This window comes from Cryptomeria japonica, chromosome 5 (genome assembly GCF_030272615.1).
Source record: "Cryptomeria japonica chromosome 5, Sugi_1.0, whole genome shotgun sequence".
Taxonomy (NCBI): Eukaryota; Viridiplantae; Streptophyta; class Pinopsida; order Cupressales; family Cupressaceae; genus Cryptomeria; species Cryptomeria japonica.
The window spans coordinates 327,347,675-327,372,227 of record NC_081409.1 but is presented as its reverse complement, the minus strand read 5'-3'; the positions used below and the strand labels follow the sequence as shown (position 1 = coordinate 327,372,227).

General features: G+C 37.9%; 1 protein-coding gene across 1 annotated transcript in view; it reads left to right on the top strand.

The window, feature by feature from the left end:
• LOC131062282 (protein SLOW WALKER 1) overlaps positions 1-23,904 on the top strand; it is a 110,285-nt gene extending 86,381 nt beyond the window's left edge. Inside the window, exons 13-14 of the mRNA XM_057995907.2 lie at positions 1,547-1,652; positions 23,414-23,904. Coding sequence (XP_057851890.2) covers positions 1,547-1,652; positions 23,414-23,518 — 211 coding nt within the window. The 3' untranslated portion in view covers positions 23,519-23,904. The remainder of the gene's footprint in view (positions 1-1,546; positions 1,653-23,413) is intronic.
• The last annotated feature ends 649 nt before the right edge of the window (positions 23,905-24,553 follow it).

Sequence of the window (24,553 nt, the reverse complement as noted above, 5' to 3'; positions counted from 1 at the left end):
AATTCCAGCAGATTATATACGTAACATGCCTAGCCTACTATAGCCCTACTATTTGAAGGGCGGATTATTCCCAGCTAGTTGCTATAGTTATCCGCTGGAGTACACAAGCCAACAAGAAGGCTAAGCATAAGGAAACATATTCCTTTATGATAGACCACAAGGTGGAATACAATGACTATTGTGAAAGATACGCTAATAACATTCTAAGTAGATCATGAGTAAGTCAAGGATATCAAGTGTGCAAGCATCAAAATAATTTCTGGTATATTAATAGTGCATCATTATGTAACATCGTTTTTTTGTAACCAGCTGCATGCTGGCATTGACTCAATCTTCATGATCCATCTTGCAAAAATGGTTCACAAGAATCCATCTTTCATGAGTTTGAATGGTCCACTTGGTTCTCACTACATCTAGGAAATGCTCATAAGAGAGAACTGCTGGGACTTCCTGTTAAGTCATCATCCCTGTACTACTCTCAATTCTGCTTAACCATGAAGTTTCCTCGCAGAATTGTGCTCTCTTAGCTTGCTATTTCATTCATATAAGCTTTAGCAAATATACTATCAACCATTCATTGTGTAGCTCCCCATATCTTTTCATTTTTATGCATTTGGTGTTTTGTGCATTGCATCATAGGAAAATGTCAATATCATAGTTATCGTATGATGGTAAAAAGGAATGCCTTAATTGCAAGTCTTTCATCTCATATCACCATCAGATCATGTCCTGGCTTTATATCCTTAAGTTGAGGCATTTGTGACAGCACCACTACAATATTCTTTACCAGGCATACAATTCCAATTTAAGCAGAAAAGAAAGTCGTGTAAGCAGTCAATTTAAATTAATTCTTAGTCATTGACGAGACATTTTGTTGCGACATTTTTTCCCTCTATTTTTGTAATAATTACTTCACCATTTTAAATCACTTTTCCTAATCACATGCATGCATGGAACAAAATATTTACACAGGTTAGGTAAAGTCACTACAGATGCTTCAAGGCTCCTACAACATTTGCTTCACCGCTTAATATTACTTGTTACTTTTAAGTCCAAAATATCTGTAGAATTTATATGCAGTTTAGATTCATGAGAAATTACGGTGTAAAGCCTAGTTAATCCCAAGGTAAACTTTTTTAAGCTGGAGTATAGGAAAATCAGGTTCTGACGATCATCTTATTCTGCTCCAGGATTCAGAAAATTGTCTGGGTATAAATTTGGATTCTGTTGATTGTAGTTGTTGGTTTTGATTGGTCTACATAAAGACATAGCATCTACCTGCCAGAGCTTTTTCCTTGATAGGATATTTCATTTGGAGTATCGTAGGTTTTCTAGTTAACTTGTGAAATCTGTGGTCTACCCTTTGAAACTTGTATTCTCAGGACATATTAGTCTAAATAGAAGGATAAGGGTGATGAAATAAGGAAAAATCAAAAAATAATTTCTAATATTATATGGTTTTTCCAAATATGATTTCAGAAATTCTGTGTGTATTACAGTAAATTATGCATGTTATACTGAATACTGCACAATACAATACATGCAGGTATGCTACCATGCCAAGGTACTCTCGGTTCCTTGTTTCTCTTACAGACAAGGTCATAAATTCACGTGCTGCAGATCTTGGAAATTCTCAAATTGTGAAACAAGAGGTATTGATTCATTAACTTCTTCCATTAAAATATCACATCAGTTGAAATTTGAATCCATAGATGTTGTGTTAGATGATGCAATATTATTGTCAATACTTAAAGCTGATCATAATGTGGCTAGCTTGCTGCTATGTTTGAAACAACTAATAAAGGATTTGATGCCTCCATTACAATTGTCCTAGGGTGGATTGAGTACATATACTTGAAATAACAGAAATCTATTTGCTTTGGCAAAAAATAATTCCATAATACATACATAAGGAAAAGACGATACTTATGTCCATGTGTGTGGCTGATAATAAAGTTTGGCACACTTGTGAAGGGAGTTCTCCAAATAAGGAGACAACCACTACTGTAAAAATTCCATTGAATGAAGGTAATATGCGACTGCCAAGGTGAATTCATACTGTAGAAATTGGTGAAAAGGGCATGGCAGAAATAGCAGTTGCGGATTCTAAATATACATGATTTTTGTCGAACATTTGTGAGTTGGAACTCCTTGTGTAAATTGAAATGATATATAATAATGATTTTAAGTTGGGTTAGAAACCTAGAGAAGACGAAATCAGGAGAAAGGCATTGAACAAGAAAATCTCAGTCCAGCTTTTCTGTTGTAACAGATTTGTTTAGGGTGGTTTACCATTGTTGTTAGAGGTCCCTGTTTCATGAGATGCGGTTTAGGGCCATCAGCAGCAGTCTTTTGGAACTTGTGTTTTTTAGCTGAGTGTTTTTTTCTAGTTGTGACCTTCGGTTTCTTCCTATTGTATCTAGTTGAACCAGCAAATGATAGAGTGGTCTAGGTCTTTCTATGTAATGTTTTGGCTCAGTTTGGGTTTTTTGAAGATTGGATTGAATGGATTAGAGCTTGCTTATCTTCAATTTCCATTTTTCTCGGCTTCTAGGGGGATTCATCAAGGTGATCCTTTATGTCCCTTCCTTTTTATCATTATGGCAGAGTGCCTTGGCTGACTGACAACAAAAGCATGTCTGGACAAAAAGATCACTGATTTTCGATTGGCCAAAGGAGCTTGTCCTCTGACCGATCTTCAGTTTGTGGATGATTCTACACTCCTACCTGCTTGGAAGCTCAACAATTGTAGAAGCTTCTTCAGATTTTTCTAGAGCTATTGGTTAGCTAGTTAATGATGCTAAATCTAGAATAATTTTCTATCATTGCTCTAGTAGATAGGAGGATCAAATTCTCAACATCTTCCACTTTAAAAGAGGATCTCTTTTGCTTCAATGTTTGGGGATGCCACTTGTAGCTAAACAAATCAGAGATTGGCATTGGATTATAAACATAGTCGAGTGAAATTGCAGAAGTGGACTAATTAATGGCTTTCTTCAAGAGGGCGAATAACTTTGGTTAAAGCAGACCTTCGAGCCTTGCCTGTATATGTCTCCTTGATCTTGAATATTCTAGGTAGAATTTTGAAACAATTGGATTCCCTTTGTTAGAAATTTACATGGAGTGGTTCGCAAGAGAAAACAAAGTGTTCCCTTGTTAAATGAGACACTATTTGTCAATCTAAGGTTTTGAATCCTCCACTAGGCACAATAAGGCTTGGTAGCTAAACTTTATTGGAGAATTCTTATGACTCTATTTGGTTTGTGGGCGGATAATATTGGAGCCGAGTGTGTAGAGAATAACACCCTTGAGAGTATCATTCAGTTGTCTCTTCTCTCCAAGGGATCACCCATTATTTGTTCTAAAAACTGGGGAAACTAAAAAAACATCTATTTGGGTCATTTGTAATGGTCAGAGCGCTAACTTTTGGACTGATTCTTAGGATTGGAATCCATCTATCATCACTCAATTCCTAGAGTTAAAGATTACCATGGATTCTTTGCATGAAATAGGATGGATCAAAGTTGCTCACTACTGACAGCCCAATACTCATCCTTGGTTGGTAGGGTAGTGTTGGATTGCCTCTCGGGGATGACCATTCTTAAATAAATAAAAGTCTCTTGGGTCCTCCATCAACTTCCTCAATGTGTCACTCCCTAGCATGGAGATACAGTCCCACAAGTGAATACATAGTCTCTTCAAGCTATACTTCTCTACGTAGGAGTACTTGCCATTTGTTGAAGGATATATTCAAACTTATATGGAAGCCTGCTATCTGGCCCAAGATGAGCTTCTTTGTGTGGTTGGTGATAAATGGAAGAGTCATCTGGGGATAGGCCCATGAAACGTGGCTTTTATGGCCCTTTTCATTGTGTTTTGTGTTTGGACAATGAGGAAACCATTCAGCATCTGTTCTTCTAATGCCCATGGGTGGTCTCCTTATGGCAGTTTTTATCCAAAGTGTTTAATTTTCCATGGGTCAACATTTAGTCTTTTGAATGATTGGTTAGAGCATGGCAAAACTATCTGCATAAGGGTTAGAACCTCCTCCTGATGATGTGATATGGCATCTTATAATTTGTATCATTTGGAAGGAGAGAAACAACAAAGTTTTCCAGCAGGATAATAGGGATATCAGTTATGTTTGGGTGAAGATCAAAATGAATATTGTTGAATTTATCAAGCATAAGATTTTTCCTAAAATTTTCATTTCAGAATTGGAGCATTTATGTAACAGCTCTCGCCGCAACCCAGGACATCAACAATATTTGCCTAACAACCTAGAAACTAAGTTACTGGTTTGGGTTTGGGCTCGGGTTTGGGGATGTGAACCCAGTTTGTGGGTTTGGGCAAAATATTTTTTGCCCTTTGGGTTTGTGGGCTGGGTTTGTCTTCACATGTATATATAATGTCATGTCCCTGCCTATCAACTACTTCTTACCTGCCCTCCAGCATAAACAAAAATAGAAACAAATAAATAAAGAGAACTCTTTGATCAGAAAATCATCTAATTAATGGGACTTCATGATTTTCTGAGGTTTTAGAACCCGGAAATTAATGTATCCCGCAAGAGGCAACCAACTTAAGCAATTGGATTAAGGATGAAATGTAGCAATGGAGAGATCTTAATTGTGCCGGAGATCCAATATGCAGCAATTACATTAATGACAGCTAATGAAAGGTGCGATTAAGATTATGAAGAAGCATTCATGAAGGGGTGCGATTTAAAATTTAAATTGCAAAGTCAGCAATAACAAATGATAATAATAAAAGGGCAGCGATTCATTTAGTGTGAAGGTTAAGAAAAGATTCAATAAGGTTAAGAAAAACATTAGTTATAAACAATCACCTCTCTTACAAACAGTTGTAAACATATGAACGGTTGTGACTTCTCACCATCTATGGGAAGATATAAATATCTTCTTCCAAGAAACCAAGAAAGGAGGATGGTGGACAGATTATGATATTAAGCCGGCAGAGATCGTGGTGACAGCAGATTGATATGCTGTATCTCTCTTATGAACTGAATGCTTAATTATAGAAATGTTATATTTGAATACTGTTAAGAATAAAGAACAAATATCTATAATATGAGACATTATATTTATAAATGCTTATTAGGGAATATTGTCAATAATTTGCATTGGTAATAATAAGGAAATCAGATTTATACTTAATTTCTTATACATTCATAACACTTGAAAGACCAATATATTAAACTATTTAGTCCTTGATCTTTCAGTAATGCCTTCGTGAGGATAGCTTGGTTTGTGTAGGGAGAGGCAGAGTAATTCATCACAAGACAAATAAGTCCCAAGATGGGGTATGGACAGGTGTTCTGGAAACATTGGGGGAGAAGTCCCAAGATGGGGTATGGACCTGTGTTCCTGAAACCTTGAGGGAGCCTGCTTGTAGATTGGTTTCCAAGCACCCTAGCACAGTAATTCCCCATCCTCCATTAGGGTTAGGGAATTAATAAGGATAAATCATTAATATAATTGGTTATTGATTGTATTATGAAGAATTAGTTGTTCACTAATCGCAAACACTTATTTTAAGGCATAATAATATTTAATGATATATGTTAATTATTGGTAAACTGGCAGCTTCCTAGTAGGGGACATTATATATATATATATATATATATATGCAAAAACCAAATACATTTAATAGTATACATAGATATTATACGCGAAAACTATATATATATATATTATTCAATAATTTTATATATTAATATACAATATCATTATATAATATAATATCTATTATATATTATAATATTATGTATTAATATACAATAATACAATATAATATCTATTATATTATATTATAATAATATTATATATTAATATACAATATCATTATATAGTATAATATATATTAGATATATATATATATATATATATTTTAATTTGATCGGTAAAAGGCCAAGGGCTGAAATTTTTTATTAATTTAAAAATAGTTACATCCTCCATTCAGTGTGGGCACTGGTAGGAAAGAATGGAGGAAGAAAACCTCCGGTCTTGCCCAGATCCCTTAGGGGATCAGAATCTAATGATACAAAGAGTAGGAGAGACATAATAGGGGGGAGGCAGAAGAGATGCAGATACAATGCTCCTGGGTGGATCCCACCAACTGAGCTATAAGCCCAAGCAACGAGTTTAAATCCTAGAGAGCTATATGAGCCAAGAAGATAACTGCTATGCTGATGAAAGCCTGTATCTTAACCTTAGGAAGCCTGATGCAGTAATTCTGAGAGAGAAATAAAACCCAGGTTCTCCTGAGAATAGGCCCTACCAGGCTAATCAACTCCAACCTGCATAATACCTTGCAGAAAGTACTTACGAGAGGTTAGTAGAAAAGGCTAACCACATTTAAATTTCAATCTTCAAGAAGAAAAATGCATAACTCCCTAGAAACTGAAGGAAACATTAGGAATGTGCAAACCATATATGAAAGATATGAAGCCTACAATACTCTCCCCTCTTTTGCCGAGAAATATGAGGAGAATCACTGAGCCAAGTCGTGTAAAGATGCTACCAAAGACCATTTATAGCCTTCCAAATACAGACAAGGATAAAAATCTGACTAATAATTCACTAGCTTTTAAAAGAAAATATCAACCGCGAGATGCTAAGAAGGAGACAAACATCAGCCTCAATATTCATAGAAAAAGAATTGATCATAAGAATCCTATTGTAGAAAGCGGATAAATACATCTGAAAACTATATTGAAAAATGAGGAGAGAATGTATATATATAAAACATAAGTAAATATATATACCTATATATGTATAAAAACATACATATATATATGTATACTTACCTATATAGAATATATATACAGAAGAGAGATTATATATGAAACTGATTATATCTATATGTATATATATAAATATAAATATATATAGAAAATATTAATATATATATATAGAGAGAGAGAGAGAGTATCCGAGTAATTGAGAATATTTAAATAAGCTAAGATCTCAAAACATAACTGGATGAAAACTTAGACAGAGGTGTAAATAGTTGTTATCCGAGAAAGAGCAAAAAACTTAACCCCAAAACCATAACCAAGTCCAAATTTACGAGAGTATCTATAGTTTTAGGGAGTATCTATCGATAGCCAGAAATAAAGTGAGAGATAGCTTCTCAAGAAAGGGAGCAAACTCGATACATATTATAGACAAAAAGGAACCATCCTTCTTGCAATAGAAGCCTCATCCTCTCCTTCCCCGCTCCTGAGGAGCCATGGCTCTTGAGCTAGCTGGCAAATCTACAGAGGGGGAGGCAAGGGAGGGAGGAATTGTCACCTCGTCCAGGATTACTGCAATATTCTCTGCTTCGAGATAATTAACAAACCATTTTTTACACAGAGGCTTTTTTAACTTGCAAGAGCCATAAAAGGAAGAAAAAAATCCTGCTCCTGATTGGGCTATAGGCTTCAAAAGCCATAGGATCTTCTATAGTCAGAATAGGGTATCACGGCACCGGATTATTCATCCTAATAAGGATATCGTAATCACGAGGCTTCGGAGCTGTGAGCTCTTCATCAATATTGACCACCACCCGCTCTAATTCACCCAACAGTTCCTTCTTAAAGACCTTTTTGTAGAGTTTCACCACTACATTCCTATCTTTCTCAAGATGCATTGCCACTGCCAAGAACATCGTTGCGATGTCTGGATTAGCTCTATTCCTATCATCATTTAAAATATAATCCCTCCCCAAGGTTTTCATAACAGCTCCGATAACTAAGGGATTCAGATGAACCAAAATACCCTTCATTCTTTCCTCTTTGATTTCTCCTACAAAGGCCATCTGCAGTTTGAGCCCTAGAAGTCTTAGCAGAGTATCCATTAGAGCTAAAATGAAAGATAAGCCAAGACCCCGGCCAAACAAACTTAAATAGAGCAAGAGTTTTAATGAATCGAGAGATACAACTCATCTTGCAGTTGAGGAATGCAAGATACAGGTAGATGATCGAGATTGGAGGGTCTGGATGCATTTGAAGCGATCTCCACGATCTAAGTAATAATTACCGCCGCCTCAAGGTAAACAAGCAATAGATAAATAGCTTTAAATCGCAAAAGGGGAGTCACATCATCATTACTCAAATACCGTCACATTCGTACTAATTGAGGGGAGTTTCGGACAAAGGACATCCAAAAAAGGGAAGCAACTTCCTCTAAAATTTGGCTAAAGCCTAAGATAAAAATAATCTAGATTGTGACTACAAGGCAAGAAAAGATAGATCAGGCAAACTTTTGAGAGACTCATAATCTTTTATTCCTTTTAGTATACAATGTCTATATAAACATTAATACCTATATATCCATGCATATATATATCAATAGCAATGAATGCATGTCTATATAGATATGCATATCCCTATATACATCTGCATACTAAAAGTCATAAAATCTTATAAGGCTCGAGGCAATAATCTGAGAAGGATTTTTCTATTAACTTATAAATTGACCATCAGCTCCGGCATTAGCCAATGCATCCGCTCTAGAATTTCCTACTCGATAGATATGGTTGAAGGTCAATTTCTCGAAATTTTTAAGGAGACAAAGAGCTCTAGCCAAGAGCGCATTTAGCTTCCAATAAGAAAGGGAGCCTTTTCTGAGGCCATTAATGATAATGGCCGAGTCTCCTTCAATAGCCAATTTGCAAATGCCTCTGTTTTGGCAGAGAAGAAGACCTTCAATGAGGGCTAAAATTTCAGCCCTATTGTTGGATGCAAGCCCTATGGGTTTAGCTGCCCTAGCCAATTCCTTCCCTACTTCATCATGCAGACAACAACCAATACCTGCAGGACCTGGATTACCACGAGATGCTCCATCAAAGTTTAACTTAAACCAGTCCCTTTTAGGGGCTATCCACTTACAAGCATTCCTCAACTCTTGATTTTTGGAGCTACCTGTGCCAACGAAGGGAGGAATCTTCAAACCAAACCATCTCCCTCTCATCTTCTCATCCCAATAGGTCATTTCTGAGAGGTTGCTGGGGAATTTAAAGATTCTGCTATTTAAAAGCTCAACTATTGAAGCTTCTATTTTATTTACTGAAAGGGACCAATCCATCTTCTTTTCCCTAAAGAGTCTCCTATTGCGTTACTTCCAAAGTTCCCAAATAACCAGAGAGGGAGCTAAGATCCACAGCCCTCCATAAATGGAATTCTTAAAAAAGGTTGGCCAAGCTTGAAACATACCAAGGATGGAGTTAGGAAAGGCAGAGGAACATCTTAATTTATTGCACAACCACAGCCAGCATTTAGATGCATAGTTGCAATTGAGAAGGATATGATCTTTATCTTCTTCCGCCCCATCACACAAAGGACATCTACTAGGACCTTCATAGCCCATCTTTTTAAATCTATCTGCTGTGAGAATCTTGTCTTGGAGGGCTAACCAAGAGAAGACCCCAGCCTTTGGCAGACACAACTTATCCCAACACAAGGCTACTAGGACCAGGGAGGCCGAGGAGAGCTGCTTATTAAGGAGGAAATTATAGCCATCTTTAGAGGAATATTCCCTCGATTTTGAACCATCCCAGACCATAGCATCTGATCCTGAATTGAAAGTGACCATCCTTTTCTTAAGGATATCTTGAAGCAGCAGTTTCTCCCTAGTCGGGATGTTTACCTAATCAAGGGATCTCCATGACCAGCCCATGGCTAATTCACCCTCAAAGGGCGAGATATAGTCCTTGACATACCTACCCCAAATAGACTCCAACAATGCTCTTGAAGAATCCAAGTTAGCCTAATGTTGAAGGATTGGAAAATCCCCCCAATAGTCAGACCAGAAGAGGGATTTATCATCCTTGCCCAGATTCCAAGACAATTTGTTCGAGATGATTTTCCTACAATCCAACATAAAGTTCCAAATACGCGAGCCTCTCGGAGGTGAGGGATCTCTGAAGAGGCTCATATGGTCTCTACCTCAGAGATACTTATGAAAGAGGATTTGGGCCCATTTTAGATGGGGAGACTGAAACATTTTCCAAACTAATTTAGCTCCTAACGCCTTGCTCTGAACTTTTATATCCTTAATCCCAATACCCCTTGCAGACTTGGGCCTACAAATCTTATCCCAGGCCATTAAGGAGATACGTTTCTTCTCTTCCGCCCCTTGCCAAAAGAAGGATCTTAGATGTCTATTTAACGCTTCCTTTTTAGACTAAGGCAGGTTAAAACATGAGAGTTGATAGATAGGCATAGCTGCTAGAACTGATTTAACCAATGTAGCTCTACCCGCAGAGGATAGCCACCTTCCTTTCCAGGTTGCTATCCTATTTTTGATCTTATCAACTACTCCATCCCATAGATTAGAAGACCCTGAGCCCTTATCCAAGGGCAGTCCAAGATATTTACATGGGAGGCTTCCTAGATTGAAATTCAGAATACCACAGATGCTAGTTTGTAAACTTGCTTGAGTATTAAAAAATAAGACTTCAGACTTAGCCGGATTGATTTCCTGACCAGAGGCCTTAGAGTATGAATCCAAGATAAGCTTGAAAGCCTGGGCCTCACTTAGATCGCTACACCCATATAGCATAGTGTCATCAACAAATTGCCGATGCGTTATAGGATCAAGGTTACTAGTAATTCTAATCCCTGCCAACTGACTGGCCTCCCTAGCTCTGGAGATCGATCTACCCGATGCTTCAGCCATTATAATAAAGAGAAAAGGGGAGAGGGGGTCTCCTTGCCTCAAACCCCTAGTGGAGCTAAAGAAACCTTAAGGGGTACCATTGATCAGAACAGAGGATTTAGGCGTAGATATACATTCAAAAATCAGATTGATCCATGTAGCTGGAAAGCCAAAAGCTTCTAAGCATCTACATGGAAATCTCCAGTTCACATTATCATAAGCTTTCCTAATATCTAACTTTAAGAGCATAGTAGGGTTCCCATTTTTCTGGACAGAGTGGATAGCCTCTTGAGCTATAATGAACCCATCATGAATAGATCTCCTAGGGACAAAACCTGTCTGTTCCTCACTGATCAGCAGAGGGAGGAGTTTCTGAAGCCTAAAAGCTAGAGTTTTGGTGAAAAGTTTATAAATAGTATTGCAGAGGGCTATAGGTCGAAATTCATCAAAACGCTCCGGATTGTCATTTTTAGGGATAAGGGTCAAAAAGGTGTTATTGATTTCTTTGAGGATGTTACCTGAGTTTCTCATTCCTTCCAGAGCTGTCGTAACTTCCTCATCAAGGAAGAGCCAACATACTTGGAAGAAGCTAGTAGGAAAGCCATCCGGCCTAGGTGATTTATCTAGCCTCATCTACTTAAGAGCAGCTTCAACTTTTGCTAGAGAAAATTTGGCAGTTAGAACATCAAAATGCTCCTTATTTAAAAGCCTAGGGATGCTCTTGATAAACATCTCTTGGTCAGAGTTCTGAGGGCTCCAATCCGAGTTTAGGATAAGAGAAAAAAAATCAACAACCTCTTTCGCAATGATTATAGGATTAGCCACCTCAGAGCCACTACTTAACTTAATTCTAGAGATATGGTTTCTAACTCTTCTCATCCTTATGCTATTGTGGAAAAATTTGGTATTCTTATCACCCGCCTCCAACCAAGTCTCTCTGGATTTTTGTTTCCAGAAGACTTCTTCTTTGGCAAGAATAGATTCATGATCCGACATAAGTTTCTTCTCTTTGAGAAACAGAGTCTCATCATCCCATATCTCATTACTTGCTCATTAACTTCTGCCAACTCAGCTTCCACCTGAGCTTTCTTATCGAAGATATTGCCGAAGTGCTCCCTATTCCATTGAATGAGATTCTGATTGATAATCTTAAGTTTATTAACAACCTTAAAAATCTCAGACCCTGAGACCATGGCCCCATTCCACCATTCTTTTAGAAGCTCCAAGATGTGATCATCTTTAAGCCACATATTCTCGAATTTAAAAGGATGTCTCTTTGGGCTAACTTCCCCCTGAATGTCTAGTAAAATGGGATAGTGATCCTATCCTGAAAAAGGTAGAATTGAAGCTTCCAGGGTGAAGGGAAAGTTGATGAGACTTCCCAAAACAAAGAATCTATCCAGTTTCTCTGCAATGTTGCTAAATCCTAACCTACGGTTATTCCAAGTAAAGGCATCCTTGACCATATTGATTTCTAGCATACCACTCCTATGGATCCAATCTACGAAGTCCAGAGAAGCACGAGCATTAATGCCTAAGCCTCCCCGCTTCTCATGTTGATGCAGAATTGCATTAAAATCCCCACCTATAAAACATACCTGACTGAGGGTACTCGTGAAATTCTCAATTTCCTCCCAGACTCTTCTTTTATCACCATTAAGGATTGGCCCATACACATTTACAATGACAAACTCTAGATTGTTCCTGAGACAAGTTACCCTCCCACTTATCCAATTATGATTAGATGCTAGGGGAGAAAGAAGGATACTACGAGGATCCCATATAATAGCTAGACCCCCGGAGGCCCCAACACCTGGGGTTCCTATAATCTGCCTAAAGCCTAACCGTTTACCAAAGGAAGCTAAGTCCGCATCTCCCAATTTAGTCTCTTGAAGCAAAACTAGTTCTGGGCTAAAAGAGGATAGACAACGTTTGACTAGCCTCTGCTTGTTAGGGGCATTTAAACCCCTAACATTCCATGAAATGACCTCCATGAGTCCTTGGGAAGGACCTTCCCCCTCCCAGCATAGAACACGTCTGTGAGTTTTACCTGACCTTCCGCAGAGCCATCATTAGCTCGAAGCTCAGATAGGGATTTCCTACCCCTCTTTTTGAAGAGTTTAGCACAATCCGAGGTGGTTTTATCAGCTGCCCAAAGCTCGATACCTAAAGTTTCATTTTCCTTATTATTCAAATTTAGAAGAAGTTCTTCTATATCTGAGACCACAAGGGGAGGGGAGAAGGCTAGAATATCTTTACCTAATAGTTTTTTCTGAAGATCAAGCTCTTCCTTGTCAATTATTTCATCCAACATTATATCCATGATTTCCTCAGTGACGAAGTCACAAAGATAGTTAATAATGCAGTTGACCTCTTCCTCTTTGCAGGCAAGATCCTCAACTTGAACTGCCCTCTCCTCATTGGTAGAGCTTGCATTCCTATAGGGAGAGCCTTTGGAGTTGCTCCAGTCCTCCACTTTGGTAGCCTCCAGCTCAAAAGTTATGCCTGGTATATCCAGCAAGGGTTCTGCCCAGAGGCTGGGAGAGGAAGGGATCGTCTGATCTTCCTGTATCTTGTTAATGATAAATTCACCTTCTTTAATTTCCTCAATATCCCTAGTTTCCTCAATATGCCTAGATGGCAAAGGAATTTCCTTAACCACAAACCCTCCCTTTTCTAGATTGAAACTAATGTCGACCCTAGGAATCCTACTAGATCTCAATTGAGAAGGAGGCCGAGCTGGAGTTAATACAGGGTCTAGATTGAGAATCCCTTTATAGAATTCAGGATAGATAAGGAACGACGAAACCCCTGATTTAATCTCAATAGGTTTTAAGGTTTTAACATTAATGTCCATATTAATTATTATAACACAGTTCGCATACTTCCTATATTTATCACTAATTTCTACAAATTTGCCGATGTCATTACCAATTTTCCTAATAATTTCAATGTCCATTAATTCGACTGGTAGGTTAGGAATCAATACCGGTCTATCTATCTTAAGAGATTGCATATTATTAGGGTTAAAATCCGGAATCCAATCTAAAAAACAAAAATCAACACCTCTGAAGGTCGGAGATTTACCTGTTAAGAGTTCCTCCTTGTGTCTTGAATTACCACAATCTATGTACAGAAATCCTTCGGACAAGATAGCTATACTTACTATCCAATTGAAGGACGCCATAAACCAATCTGCAATAGCCTCCGATGAAATTCCAAGACCCTGCCATCTCGCAAAAACTCCGAAGGCCTTGCAAGATTGTTGAATCCGCTTAACCAAATTCTCATTAATCTCTAAAATGTTAACCAAGTCTGAGTTAGGGTCTCTGATTGAACCCGATACCGCCGTTAAGGGTTTAGGAGGCAACAAGGTTGTCTTGCCCTTGCCTAAAGAGGCCTTAGGTATGGATTCAACCGGCCTTTTGAGATTTTTAATTCTACTTCTTCTATTATTTTCAGAAAAAAGGCTAGCCCGGGGTTTTGGTTTTAAATAACCTTCCTCAAGATTTTGCAGCTGATTAAACCTATTGGAGGTGGTCGGCATAGGATTATCTTGGCCGCATTCCTTGCTATTCGCAGCCCTTGGAGGGTTTTTCATAGCTGCCCTACGAGCCCTCCTAGGTTTCACCACTTGCTATTCCGTCTGCTCCTGAGGCAAGGGAGCCCTAATGCCCGGGTTGCCAAATCTGAGCACATATTTAGTCCGCTCAAAAAACCATTGTTGGTGGAAAAGATTTGGCGATTTCCTCAGAGGAAATCGGGATGAGAAAAATGCTCGATGCCTTCCCTCCCAATTTTCGCACATTTTCGCAATAGTCATCTTCTATTACTCGAATCATATTATATTATATCAATATATAATAATCAGTGAATTAATTAAAAAACTTTAACCAATCTATATATAATTTTTTATTCATAATGAAAAATTTTGGCGGCCAGCAACAAACTTGACTTGGACCCTGTTGATGTGTTTTTCATACACATGTGAATACAAAATAAAATACCCAAAGGTATCTTATCCTCTCTTGAACAAAGTTACTCAAATGCTGAAGATTAGCTTAAGGATCACTTGAGATAACTTCAAGGTTCTTGTATGTCAGGTCTTGACTTGTGGATAAGCACGAGTGGTCGTTGTGATTGTTGTTTCATCAAGGGGCCTTACGTATGAGAAGACTTCATGAAGTGCTTTACGGATGATATACAATGAAGTTCTTTCTTGTTACTACTAGATGTTTATCAAAAAATTGCAAAAGATGAGGGTTGAGAGATACTAAGCTATCCTAGGAATGGATCGACGAGGGACGATTTAAGTGAAGCTCTACTAGTCTTAGTATTGCCATACAAGAACAACTCCACCAAAACTAGTGCAATCTTCTAAGGACATTGGAAGATTTTCAAATCGCTACTAAGCATAGACACCATCACTTGAATGCATATCCATGATTAAGCAACAATTGAACTTAAGTGCTTTCAATGATTCCAGTTGACCACACAAGGCACGCTTACAATCAGCAAGAGGCTAGTGGTATGGATTATGAGCTTCACAATAAATCAAGTACAACATTCAATCATTCAATCTAACTACTTAAATCAATATCAAAGATTGACTTGAGAGGATGAAAAAACATGCAAGAAGCTTTAAGGATTGAATAGAAACACCATAACTTCAATGTTTTATTAATCCAATAGCAAAGTAACAACAATTATTCAAGTCCTTCTCTTATCTCTCTTGAACTCTAATATCTATCTCTTATAGCTAATGTCTATTGTCTAATGTCTAATAATTACAAATGAAATGAATGGAGTTTATATAGCACTCCCAAATACAATGAAGGGCCAAGATCAAATGAAGATCAAGGGCCAAGATTCTGCCACCTAAACCCTAATTAGGGTTTGATACAAATAGAACCCTATCTAGATAAACATTGTCATGAAATCAACCAATGAGAAAATGATGAGCTAGCACAGAAATCGAGGAAGCATCCACCAATGAGAAAATGAGTTGCCACGTAGGATCATAAAAAACTGTCTTCTAGAATTTTGTTCTCTTTCTCCCTTTCCCTTTTGGCATATTCAATGAATCTGTTCGTCATGCCCTCTATCTCAGTCATCGGAACTTTTGGTAGAGCCTTCAACTGTTCCTTCATGTGCATGACTTCCTCAAAGGGTTTGACGATAGCATTCTCCCATCTAGGTTCAAGCTCTTGTGTTTTGCTAGCTAATACTACGAGTGCAAGCATATCATCCAATTGCTTTTTGGTGATCATTCCATCAGTTCATGAAAGAAAACTTTTATTCTTTCCTCCAATTCTTTGGCTTCTATAATCATTCCAGGATTGATCTTCTTCTCCAAGACGATATGTGCTACTTCCACTATCTTATCATGAATAAGATGCATATCGTCTTGGACTTGATTGCATCCGTTTCCAATATCTTCAAAAACAATCTTCTTTATGCGAAGTAGACTACTCCAATGTAGAAAGCTAGGCGTAGGTCCTTCTCTTCTTATTTTCTCTCTTGTTAAGACTTCCCTAGGTGTTTTCCTTATTACTTGTAAGACTGGGATGATAACATCTCTAGTATGAGCAAATGCTTCAAAAGCTTCTATGAGGACATGAGTCCTTCCAAGGACTTTTATGATTGTATCAAGTGTCTTCATTATACCCCTCACAAACTTGCTAACTCCGATATAAGAGTCTTCTATCCATGTGTCCATCAGTTGTGCTGAATTTCTCATCTTCTCCATATGATCGGAAGCAAAGGTGGTGGTGTAATTGTTGGATTATGCTGTCTCAATGGTTCTTTGAACTGTTGAAGTAGTTTCTCCACGCACTTATCTCTCTTTCTAACCTTTTATTCTTCTCTACTTCCATTCTAAGCATATCATTGATTGTCTTTAATGAATCATTTGCATCATCTATGGCTTGCTCGGAGGTGAGTGGACCCAAATCAATAGTCTCCATATCATATTCATCCACTGTGATTTCATCTTCATACGTGTCAACCATTGCAGTAATTATTTGTAACTTCTGAGAACCCGAATCATCTCTGATCACCTTAGACATTTTTGTGGCTTTCTTTTTTTCGGTAACCTCTTGAGTCCCACTTAGAAGGCTATCTAAGTCATATACTGGTTCTTCATCAACTGCTATCACTTCCTTGGCAAGCCTTTCCTTAAGCCATTCAGGAATAGATGATCTCCCTTCTTCAACTTGTGTTTCTTCAATCATCTGTTCACCTCTAGGTGGGGAAGTGGTCTCATCACCGTCTTCTTCTTCATCTTCCTCAATCTCTTGAATGTGAGGAGTGAGATCCTTATGTTCTTGTGATAACTTTTCTTTGCCTTTATCATTCTGAACTGTAGATTCCATTGATTCATTTACTCCTTGACTCAATTCTTTATCTATTCTTTGTTCTTCATGTCTTTCATCGTGGTTCAACTCTTCTTCACGCTTGGAGGAAGTACTAGAAGGATGACTGGAATTTGATTTATGTTTCTTCCTTGATAACTCCTTTTCTCCACGATTATCTTTTCTTCTCGAACCTCTTGAGTGAGATGATTGGGAAGCACTTCCACTTGTGCTTGCATCATCTTCATTGTCTTTCCTTGCTTCTAAGTTGAATGTCATTATTATATTCTGCTCTTTCAATTTTTGATGTTGGATGTGTATCCATATGTGAGTGTATTCCAATACTTGTTTCATTAACTACTTCAAATCTACGACCTCCATGTCAACCCAATTGATCTGGATCTCCTTGCTTTCTTTGGCATAGGTGTATTGGAGATATTTGCCACTATCCTGTGCTTGATCAGCAACGCTAAACAGCTTACACTTCCGGATGAAATCAAGTGGTAGCTTGGAATACCTCTTTTTCTTTACTTCTAAATCATCTTGAACATTCATCCAATAGTCTTCTAACTGCCACTGGTGTTCATACTTCTTTCCCATAATTCCTTTTATATAGTCATATGGATCAAAGTGATCTCTAGGAGTGAATGGCTTGAGTGACTAGAGAGCTAACTGCTCTTCGGCGTTCTTAGCTGCTTGAAGGGAAGGACACACTTCAATAGAGTCTTCAAGTGAAATAGGAAAAGAGATACTGGTTTTGTGCTTATGCCTATATGCTTTGACATATGCCACTAATTGTCTTACCACCTCAAGTAGCACTATTATGTCTGTCGGGTAGCGTGGCAACATGTAGGGAGGAGAAGGGCATCCTTGAACTCTAATATAAGTGAGCTTTGGGAATTGGATGAACCATGCACCATATTGTTGAACCAATGCCTGTGCTCTTGGAGAGAGTCTTTGATGAATTCCACCTTGAAGTAACCTCGTGATGTGCTAGTGAATGCATCATTTACTCTCCTATAGTGGTGCTTAGCTGGATAATGAAACTGTGTATAACACTCATGCACTTTTATTTCTCCTGGTCCTCTTCTGACTACACCTCTATACGCCAGTCCAGGATACTGGTAATTCCTTGCAAGAGAGTATATAACATAGGAACTCATGTAGAATGTCCTAGTGCACATGAGTCTTCTCAGCTGCACATTGATACTGTTGCTGACGAGTCTTGCCCAATTGATTGCATTCTTGCCATGAGTGACTGTCTCTATGAAAAAAAACATCCAGCCCTCGAAATATGAAGCCTCAGGTGCACCCACCACACGATGAAGTAGAGTGATGAAGTCTCTGAATTCATCTTTGAAGTCCACTCTATGTAATCTGCTGGGCATTTTCTCTTAACACCTCTACTCTTTGATAACCAAAACTTGTTGATGATCCTTAAACAAGCTTCTGGATCATCATCATAGGCTGACTTAGCTCCGTCTTCACTCACGTAGATCATGTCTTTAGGCTCAGGTAGATGAAATGCTTCACTAATGGCTGTCTCTGAAAGGTAAGCAAGTACTCTTCCATCCTTTGCCACTATTTTTCTTGAGCGAGAATCATAGTGTTGGGCACATTCAACAATTAACTCATAGCATCGTACTGCAGGAGGGAAGCCAGCTGCATTTACAATCCCGCTATCCATCATCTTTTTTGCTGTAGCAGTAGGTTCGCTTATATATGACGGGCTCCGGAACTTCTTGGTGTCGAATTTCCCAAGATTGGTGTCACCTATTCTGCTCCAATGAGATTTGATCTTGGTTTCTAATGTACCGCTCCTCGAATCTTCTTTGATGAGTGCTTGACAGTTCACAGTTCCACTAGGCTTAGGTGCAGCCATTCCTCACCTATAAGAGAAGTGTAAATTAGGATAATGGTGAAAGATATGCAAAATATTAATATGATTAAGCCTATTTGCTAATGAGAATGATAGTAGATAACTTACAATATTGATTTAAATCAATCTTAAATTCAAATGGATCTGAAATTAGATGCTAAATAAGACTGATTCCTTACACCTATCTGCACTTTCTAGTGGATTAGCAGTAATAAGAGAGGTCTAATTTAATAAAAAGATCAATATTTGACTCCAATCAGACCCGTGCCTGATCTTGCATCAATTAATATGATGCACTTACCCCTGATTTTTGATGATTCAACCTGATATGGGTGCTATTGATCAAATGATGTGATTGAGGAACCTGCTGTTGCTGAGTGTGAGTGAACAAATTCGCCTTGTAGTGATGAATTCGTTGCTCCTTAGGACAAATTCGCTGGTGATATTCTTTCTTGCAGATGGAATTCGCTTATCCTTTGATGAATTTTGTTGTTCAATGATGAAGTTCGCTCTTGAATCTGCAATCTTAATGCTTAAATTCGCTTTTGATGTTGAGTGAATTCTCCAATCTTAATGAAATTCGCTTATTAGAGAGGAATAAATTGTTTTGATTTAATGTTTGAAATGAATGATCTTGATTCTCTTCTTATAGGCGCTTAAAGGAAAGGTCGTGTCTCTCCCTAGGTAGGCCAACCTGGTTTTAGAAAAACATTTATTGCTTATTGGGCCAACTCACCACTTTGAAAAAGATTTTCCCTTTTGAAATATACTTTTGGTGCCAAAATGGTGTTTGAACTGCTAGCCATGGCCAAAAGAGGGAATTCGCTCGCAAAGAGGAGCACTTGAAGTTCGCTTTCAAAGGGGAGAACTTGAAGTTCGCTCTCAATGGGGTGCACTTGAAGTTCGCTCCAAATTTCATGCACTTGAAGTTCGCTCCAAAGTCCATGCACTTGAAGTGAATTTCAAATCAAAACTAAACTCGCTCTCAATCACTTTCTTTGCTTCATCGACTCAAACCTTAGGTCTTTCAAACATTCATTCATGAAAACATGTCAAACTCACCTCATGGAAGACCTAAAAGGAAATTTCGCTCCTATCAAAGAGCACTTGAAGTGAAATTGGTTCAAAAGAGGAGCACTTCAAGTGACTTACAAGTAAACACTTTAACTCTCCTTCGCTCACTTATGCTCACTTTCTCAACTCCAATACGTCATACCATGCTTAACATGAGGTCTTAGGAGGAACTCACACATGAAGTTCGCTCCACAAGGGGTGCACTTGAAGTGGATTGAAACTTAGTGATTTCTTGCTCATTCTCCTTCATTCCATCCATTCGAGTTTGTTGAAACTAGGCTTAATGTGCATTCTGGGAACAATTTCGCTCTCAACTAAGGGCACTTGAAGTGAATTTCGCTCTCACTAGGGAGCACTCAAAGTTGCTTGAAAATGCACTTTTGAGTTGAATCTTATTACTTTATGCCTCTATACACCAAAAGTCTTCAAAACTCACCTTGAATATGATTTCACCTTCAACCTGAGGCAATAAGAGTGAAATTCGCTCTGAGAGAGGGGCACTTGAAGTGAATTTCGCTCCAGAAGAGGAGCACTTGAAGCATCCCTTATTAGCAATCTCTCATTCATTCTTTTGGTTGAATTCATGATAGGCTTCACTTCTCATGTGATCTAGATGTTACTGAAGGCTAACAAACTCACTCATTTCACTTGCGAGAGGGATATAAGACTAATAGAGTAGGATTTGAGCAAAAAAAAGGGGGGTCTCCATTTTGATGGGGCGATGTGTGTGATGGTCACAACAGACCCAAGTGCGAATCCGAACCCAGGCGGACCTGGTCCGGGCACAGGGTACAAGAGTGCTGAACCCAGTAACTCAGCCTAAAAAGAAAAATCAGTTGAATAGACCTTGGATAGCTCCTCCTTTTGGGTACAATGAATTGGACATGGATGGTGCCTCAAGAGGTAATCCAGGTCACACGAGTATGGGAGGCATAGGGAGATATTCAAATAAATCTATAGCCTTTGCTGAAAAATCGGGGCATATAACCAAATAATTTAGTGGAGATCAAATCTGTTTATAAAGGAATGTAAGAGGCTTTCAAAATTGGGTGTCAAAAACTCCAAATTGAATTTGACTCGGGTAATCATCAGCCTGTTTCTCTGATCCTAAGGGATTCCATATCGAAAATTGGCAAATAGCAAGAGAGTTGGGGAAGAATCAAAGCTTGCAGGACAAGTTCTAGGATGTTCAATTTAGCCATGTTCCCAGAGAGTGCAATCAAGTAGCAGGTGGTCTTATTAGCTTGGACTCTTGACAATTCCGACCTTTGTTATGGTTTGCCCCCCCGGTGGTGATTGACTGAGCTTCAAGAGGATCTGAGAAAGAATTTTGATTTTGATTTATCCTTCTCTCTATATTGCCCAAGCTTCGACTAGTAGCTTTTAGGCCTGGCACAATCGAATATGTACACTTCGATTTTTATCTAATATGATGGGGTTCTTTTTCTAACCAACAAGAAATATTTCCATTGCATGATGAGTTCCACTGAAACCCTTAAACGAGTTAGTCACAAATTATCTGTATGAACCAATCTCTCAACCAATTGGAAAGAAATTAGAATCCAATCTACTATTACTTGATTTCTGTATAAGTTAAGCACACCTTTATTGACATGATAAATGCACCCAGTTGTGGATAACCAACAGAATAGGATTAAACAATTGCAGATGATGTTTTTTCCTCTATGCCGACATTAGTGTTGCTTGAAAAACATTATAAGCTTGATTTGGGATCATAAAGTTTCTAGATTTTTAAACATAGGTAATAATGTGAAAGTACTCATTTAAAGGTGAACTGGCTTTTGGTAGTTGTAAGCTTTATTTTGGGTTCATAACAGGTTTCTACCCCTTTGAAGGTGTAAGTAATAATGTGAGGGTGCACATTTAAATGTGAATCTGGCTTTTGGTAGTTATTAGATTCTGAATCTTCAGTATTTACCTATTTCTAGCTAGTATTCTGCCTTTCTGCTTAAGATTTTTGGTCTGTTGTAATAATCATCTCTATGCAGCCCTTCATTTGCTTAGACTTAGTTGAGTTCTTCCCACAAACCCTACTCTCATTCCAGTAATAACCTATACTGGAATGATGTATATGTGGCATGTACACCCCTACCTCGTGCACCATGAGAGTGATCTCATTTCCCAGGGCAATTTAATTTATATATCAGTGCTTTATAGAGATCGCTTAAGGAATGCATTTGGAAGTGTTGTGGAATTGAAACAAATTGTGGCTCATGTTGTAGGAGAATACCATGGATCATGTTGGTCTTATGGAAAATGTGATGAACTACACATTTTTCAAACTGTAGAAAGTTAGAAAAATTGGCAAATCTTTTCTCTGTTCAAGTTCTTGTTATACAAGTTTGGAAAAAAATAAGGATTATTATCCAATTTGCTCAAATATTTTTCATCTTCACAGAAAAATGAACCAAATGAATTGTGACTAATGCTGGTTTTTTATTGTCAAGCAGTTTTTGGAAAAGAACATATGAAAAAATATTAGCTGTGAATGTTTTCCTCAATGGTCACATGGGTGGTAACAATAGTTGGGAGATAATAGTTCTTGCACGTGAATGCCATAAATATGCGTATGCTTGATATGCATGTAGTGTAGTTTTCTATTTTGACCTTGTTAATACACATTATGTGTGGTTACTGCATTGGATTCTCATGTATATGTGAGAGGCTGGAGAGTGGACGGGTAACAGTACATCCAATTAGCAGCGATGACAAGCTTGTGTTTAGTTGCATCTGACCCAATCACACCTGGTTGCCATTTACTTGGGAAGTGGATTTGAGAACTAAGAAGATTTATTATACGCATGTAGAATAATGGAGGGATGGAGCTCTGATAGGTTGTGACAAGGACGTAGCATTGACTATACAGTTGATAGTCATGATTCTACCTATTATTTTATGTGGAGGGCAGATCCAAACTCATGAGAGTTTAAGATCCCTAGGCCCAATCAGAGATGCATAGCTTGCTTTGATTTTGCATCTGCAGTTCTGCTCTATACCAGTTGCCTCCCTTTTGGGCAGGCTTTGGGTGCAAAATTCCAAGTTATAGCTAGTGGTGCCCTCTATGTCCAGAATTGTTTATAATTATAATCCTGGTTCCCAGCATAAGCACCCTTGAATAATGTCATTTTCTTTAGATTTGTTTGAAGTGATTCTACTAATACTTTTTATCATGCATCTTCTACGGTCAATTTTGTCATCTGACGAGTAAATTAGATGGAAAATTGATAGATAACTCATTGACTTTTATCTTTGCAATGCATTATAGCATAAGTTTTTTCATTCATATCTAGTATTATTATTTTAGTTATGATTTTTTTTACTTTATAATGCATATTTTCTAACTTGTTTACAATGTACTTATTTCATTTGTACATGTTCTAACGTGTTTATAATGTACTTATTTCATTTGAGCTTTGTTTCAGATTCTGCATCTGAGATCTGATGTTATTGAAGAAATTAAAGTACAAGAGGCTATGCAAGAATTGCAAGGGATTATTGAGCCACTTCTTCGAGCTTCTGCCCGATGATGGATTTAAAAATGCAGAAACATGGTTCCTTCTCTCAAGAAGCAACAGACTCAATTCTTTCACATTTTGCAAACATTTTGCGATTGCAATGCATATGCCACCCTTGCAAAATGTTTTAAAGTATTTTTATCAGATTTTGCATAGTTCGTTCGGCTCTTCTTCCTTTGTCATATTTTTATTTCAATAGGATGATATATCAATGAGAAAAAAGATACTTATACAAGGATACGCGATAGCATGAGAAGTGTATTTTGTTCCCCTACCTACAGAGGCAGAGTCTTCACAATCAATGCATATCTTGTCACTTAAAGGCTTTCATCTATCTGAGATATATTGTAACTTATAATTGCCACACAATATCCAAGAAGTATAGCATGCATTATTCATTCGTTTTTCTTATTAAATACCAGATATCTATTAATGGGCTCCAATAAGGTGATAAATGTAATGTAACCTCTAATTGCCCCACAATATATATTTTTGAATTAAATATAAGTCCACAAAAATCATTTGAATTTGTTTTCCAACTCTTTCTTTTGAACAATTATACTGCATTAATAATGCTTACGAACTTGAAATGAACGTTTACAAGGAACCCTTGAAGAGTAGGTAATTATACACTTGCTCCCAAACACATTTACAATAATGAAATAAGGATTGCCATTTCCATGACAAGTGTGCTCCAATGAATCCATGAAGCCTCCACACGAAACACAATCTTCCATAAGGCTATTGGGAAGCTCACCTCTCAACCTTTGGGCTTGCTTACAAGCCAATCCTCGAGCTAGGAGGCCTTTAAGGAAACCTAGGTAGCACACACACATGACAAATAAATAATAAACTTGTTTGCTCAATACAAGACTCACAAATACAACTCCCACAAAACCCAAAGAATTCAGAACTACACTAATCTTTATCAAGTTTCGAATTAGGGGGAGACGAGGGGACAACTCTCCAACAATGGGGAAGGTAGCTAAAAGAGATACAATATATTCATCACACATGATCATTCCTCATAAGATTCACCACTCTTCC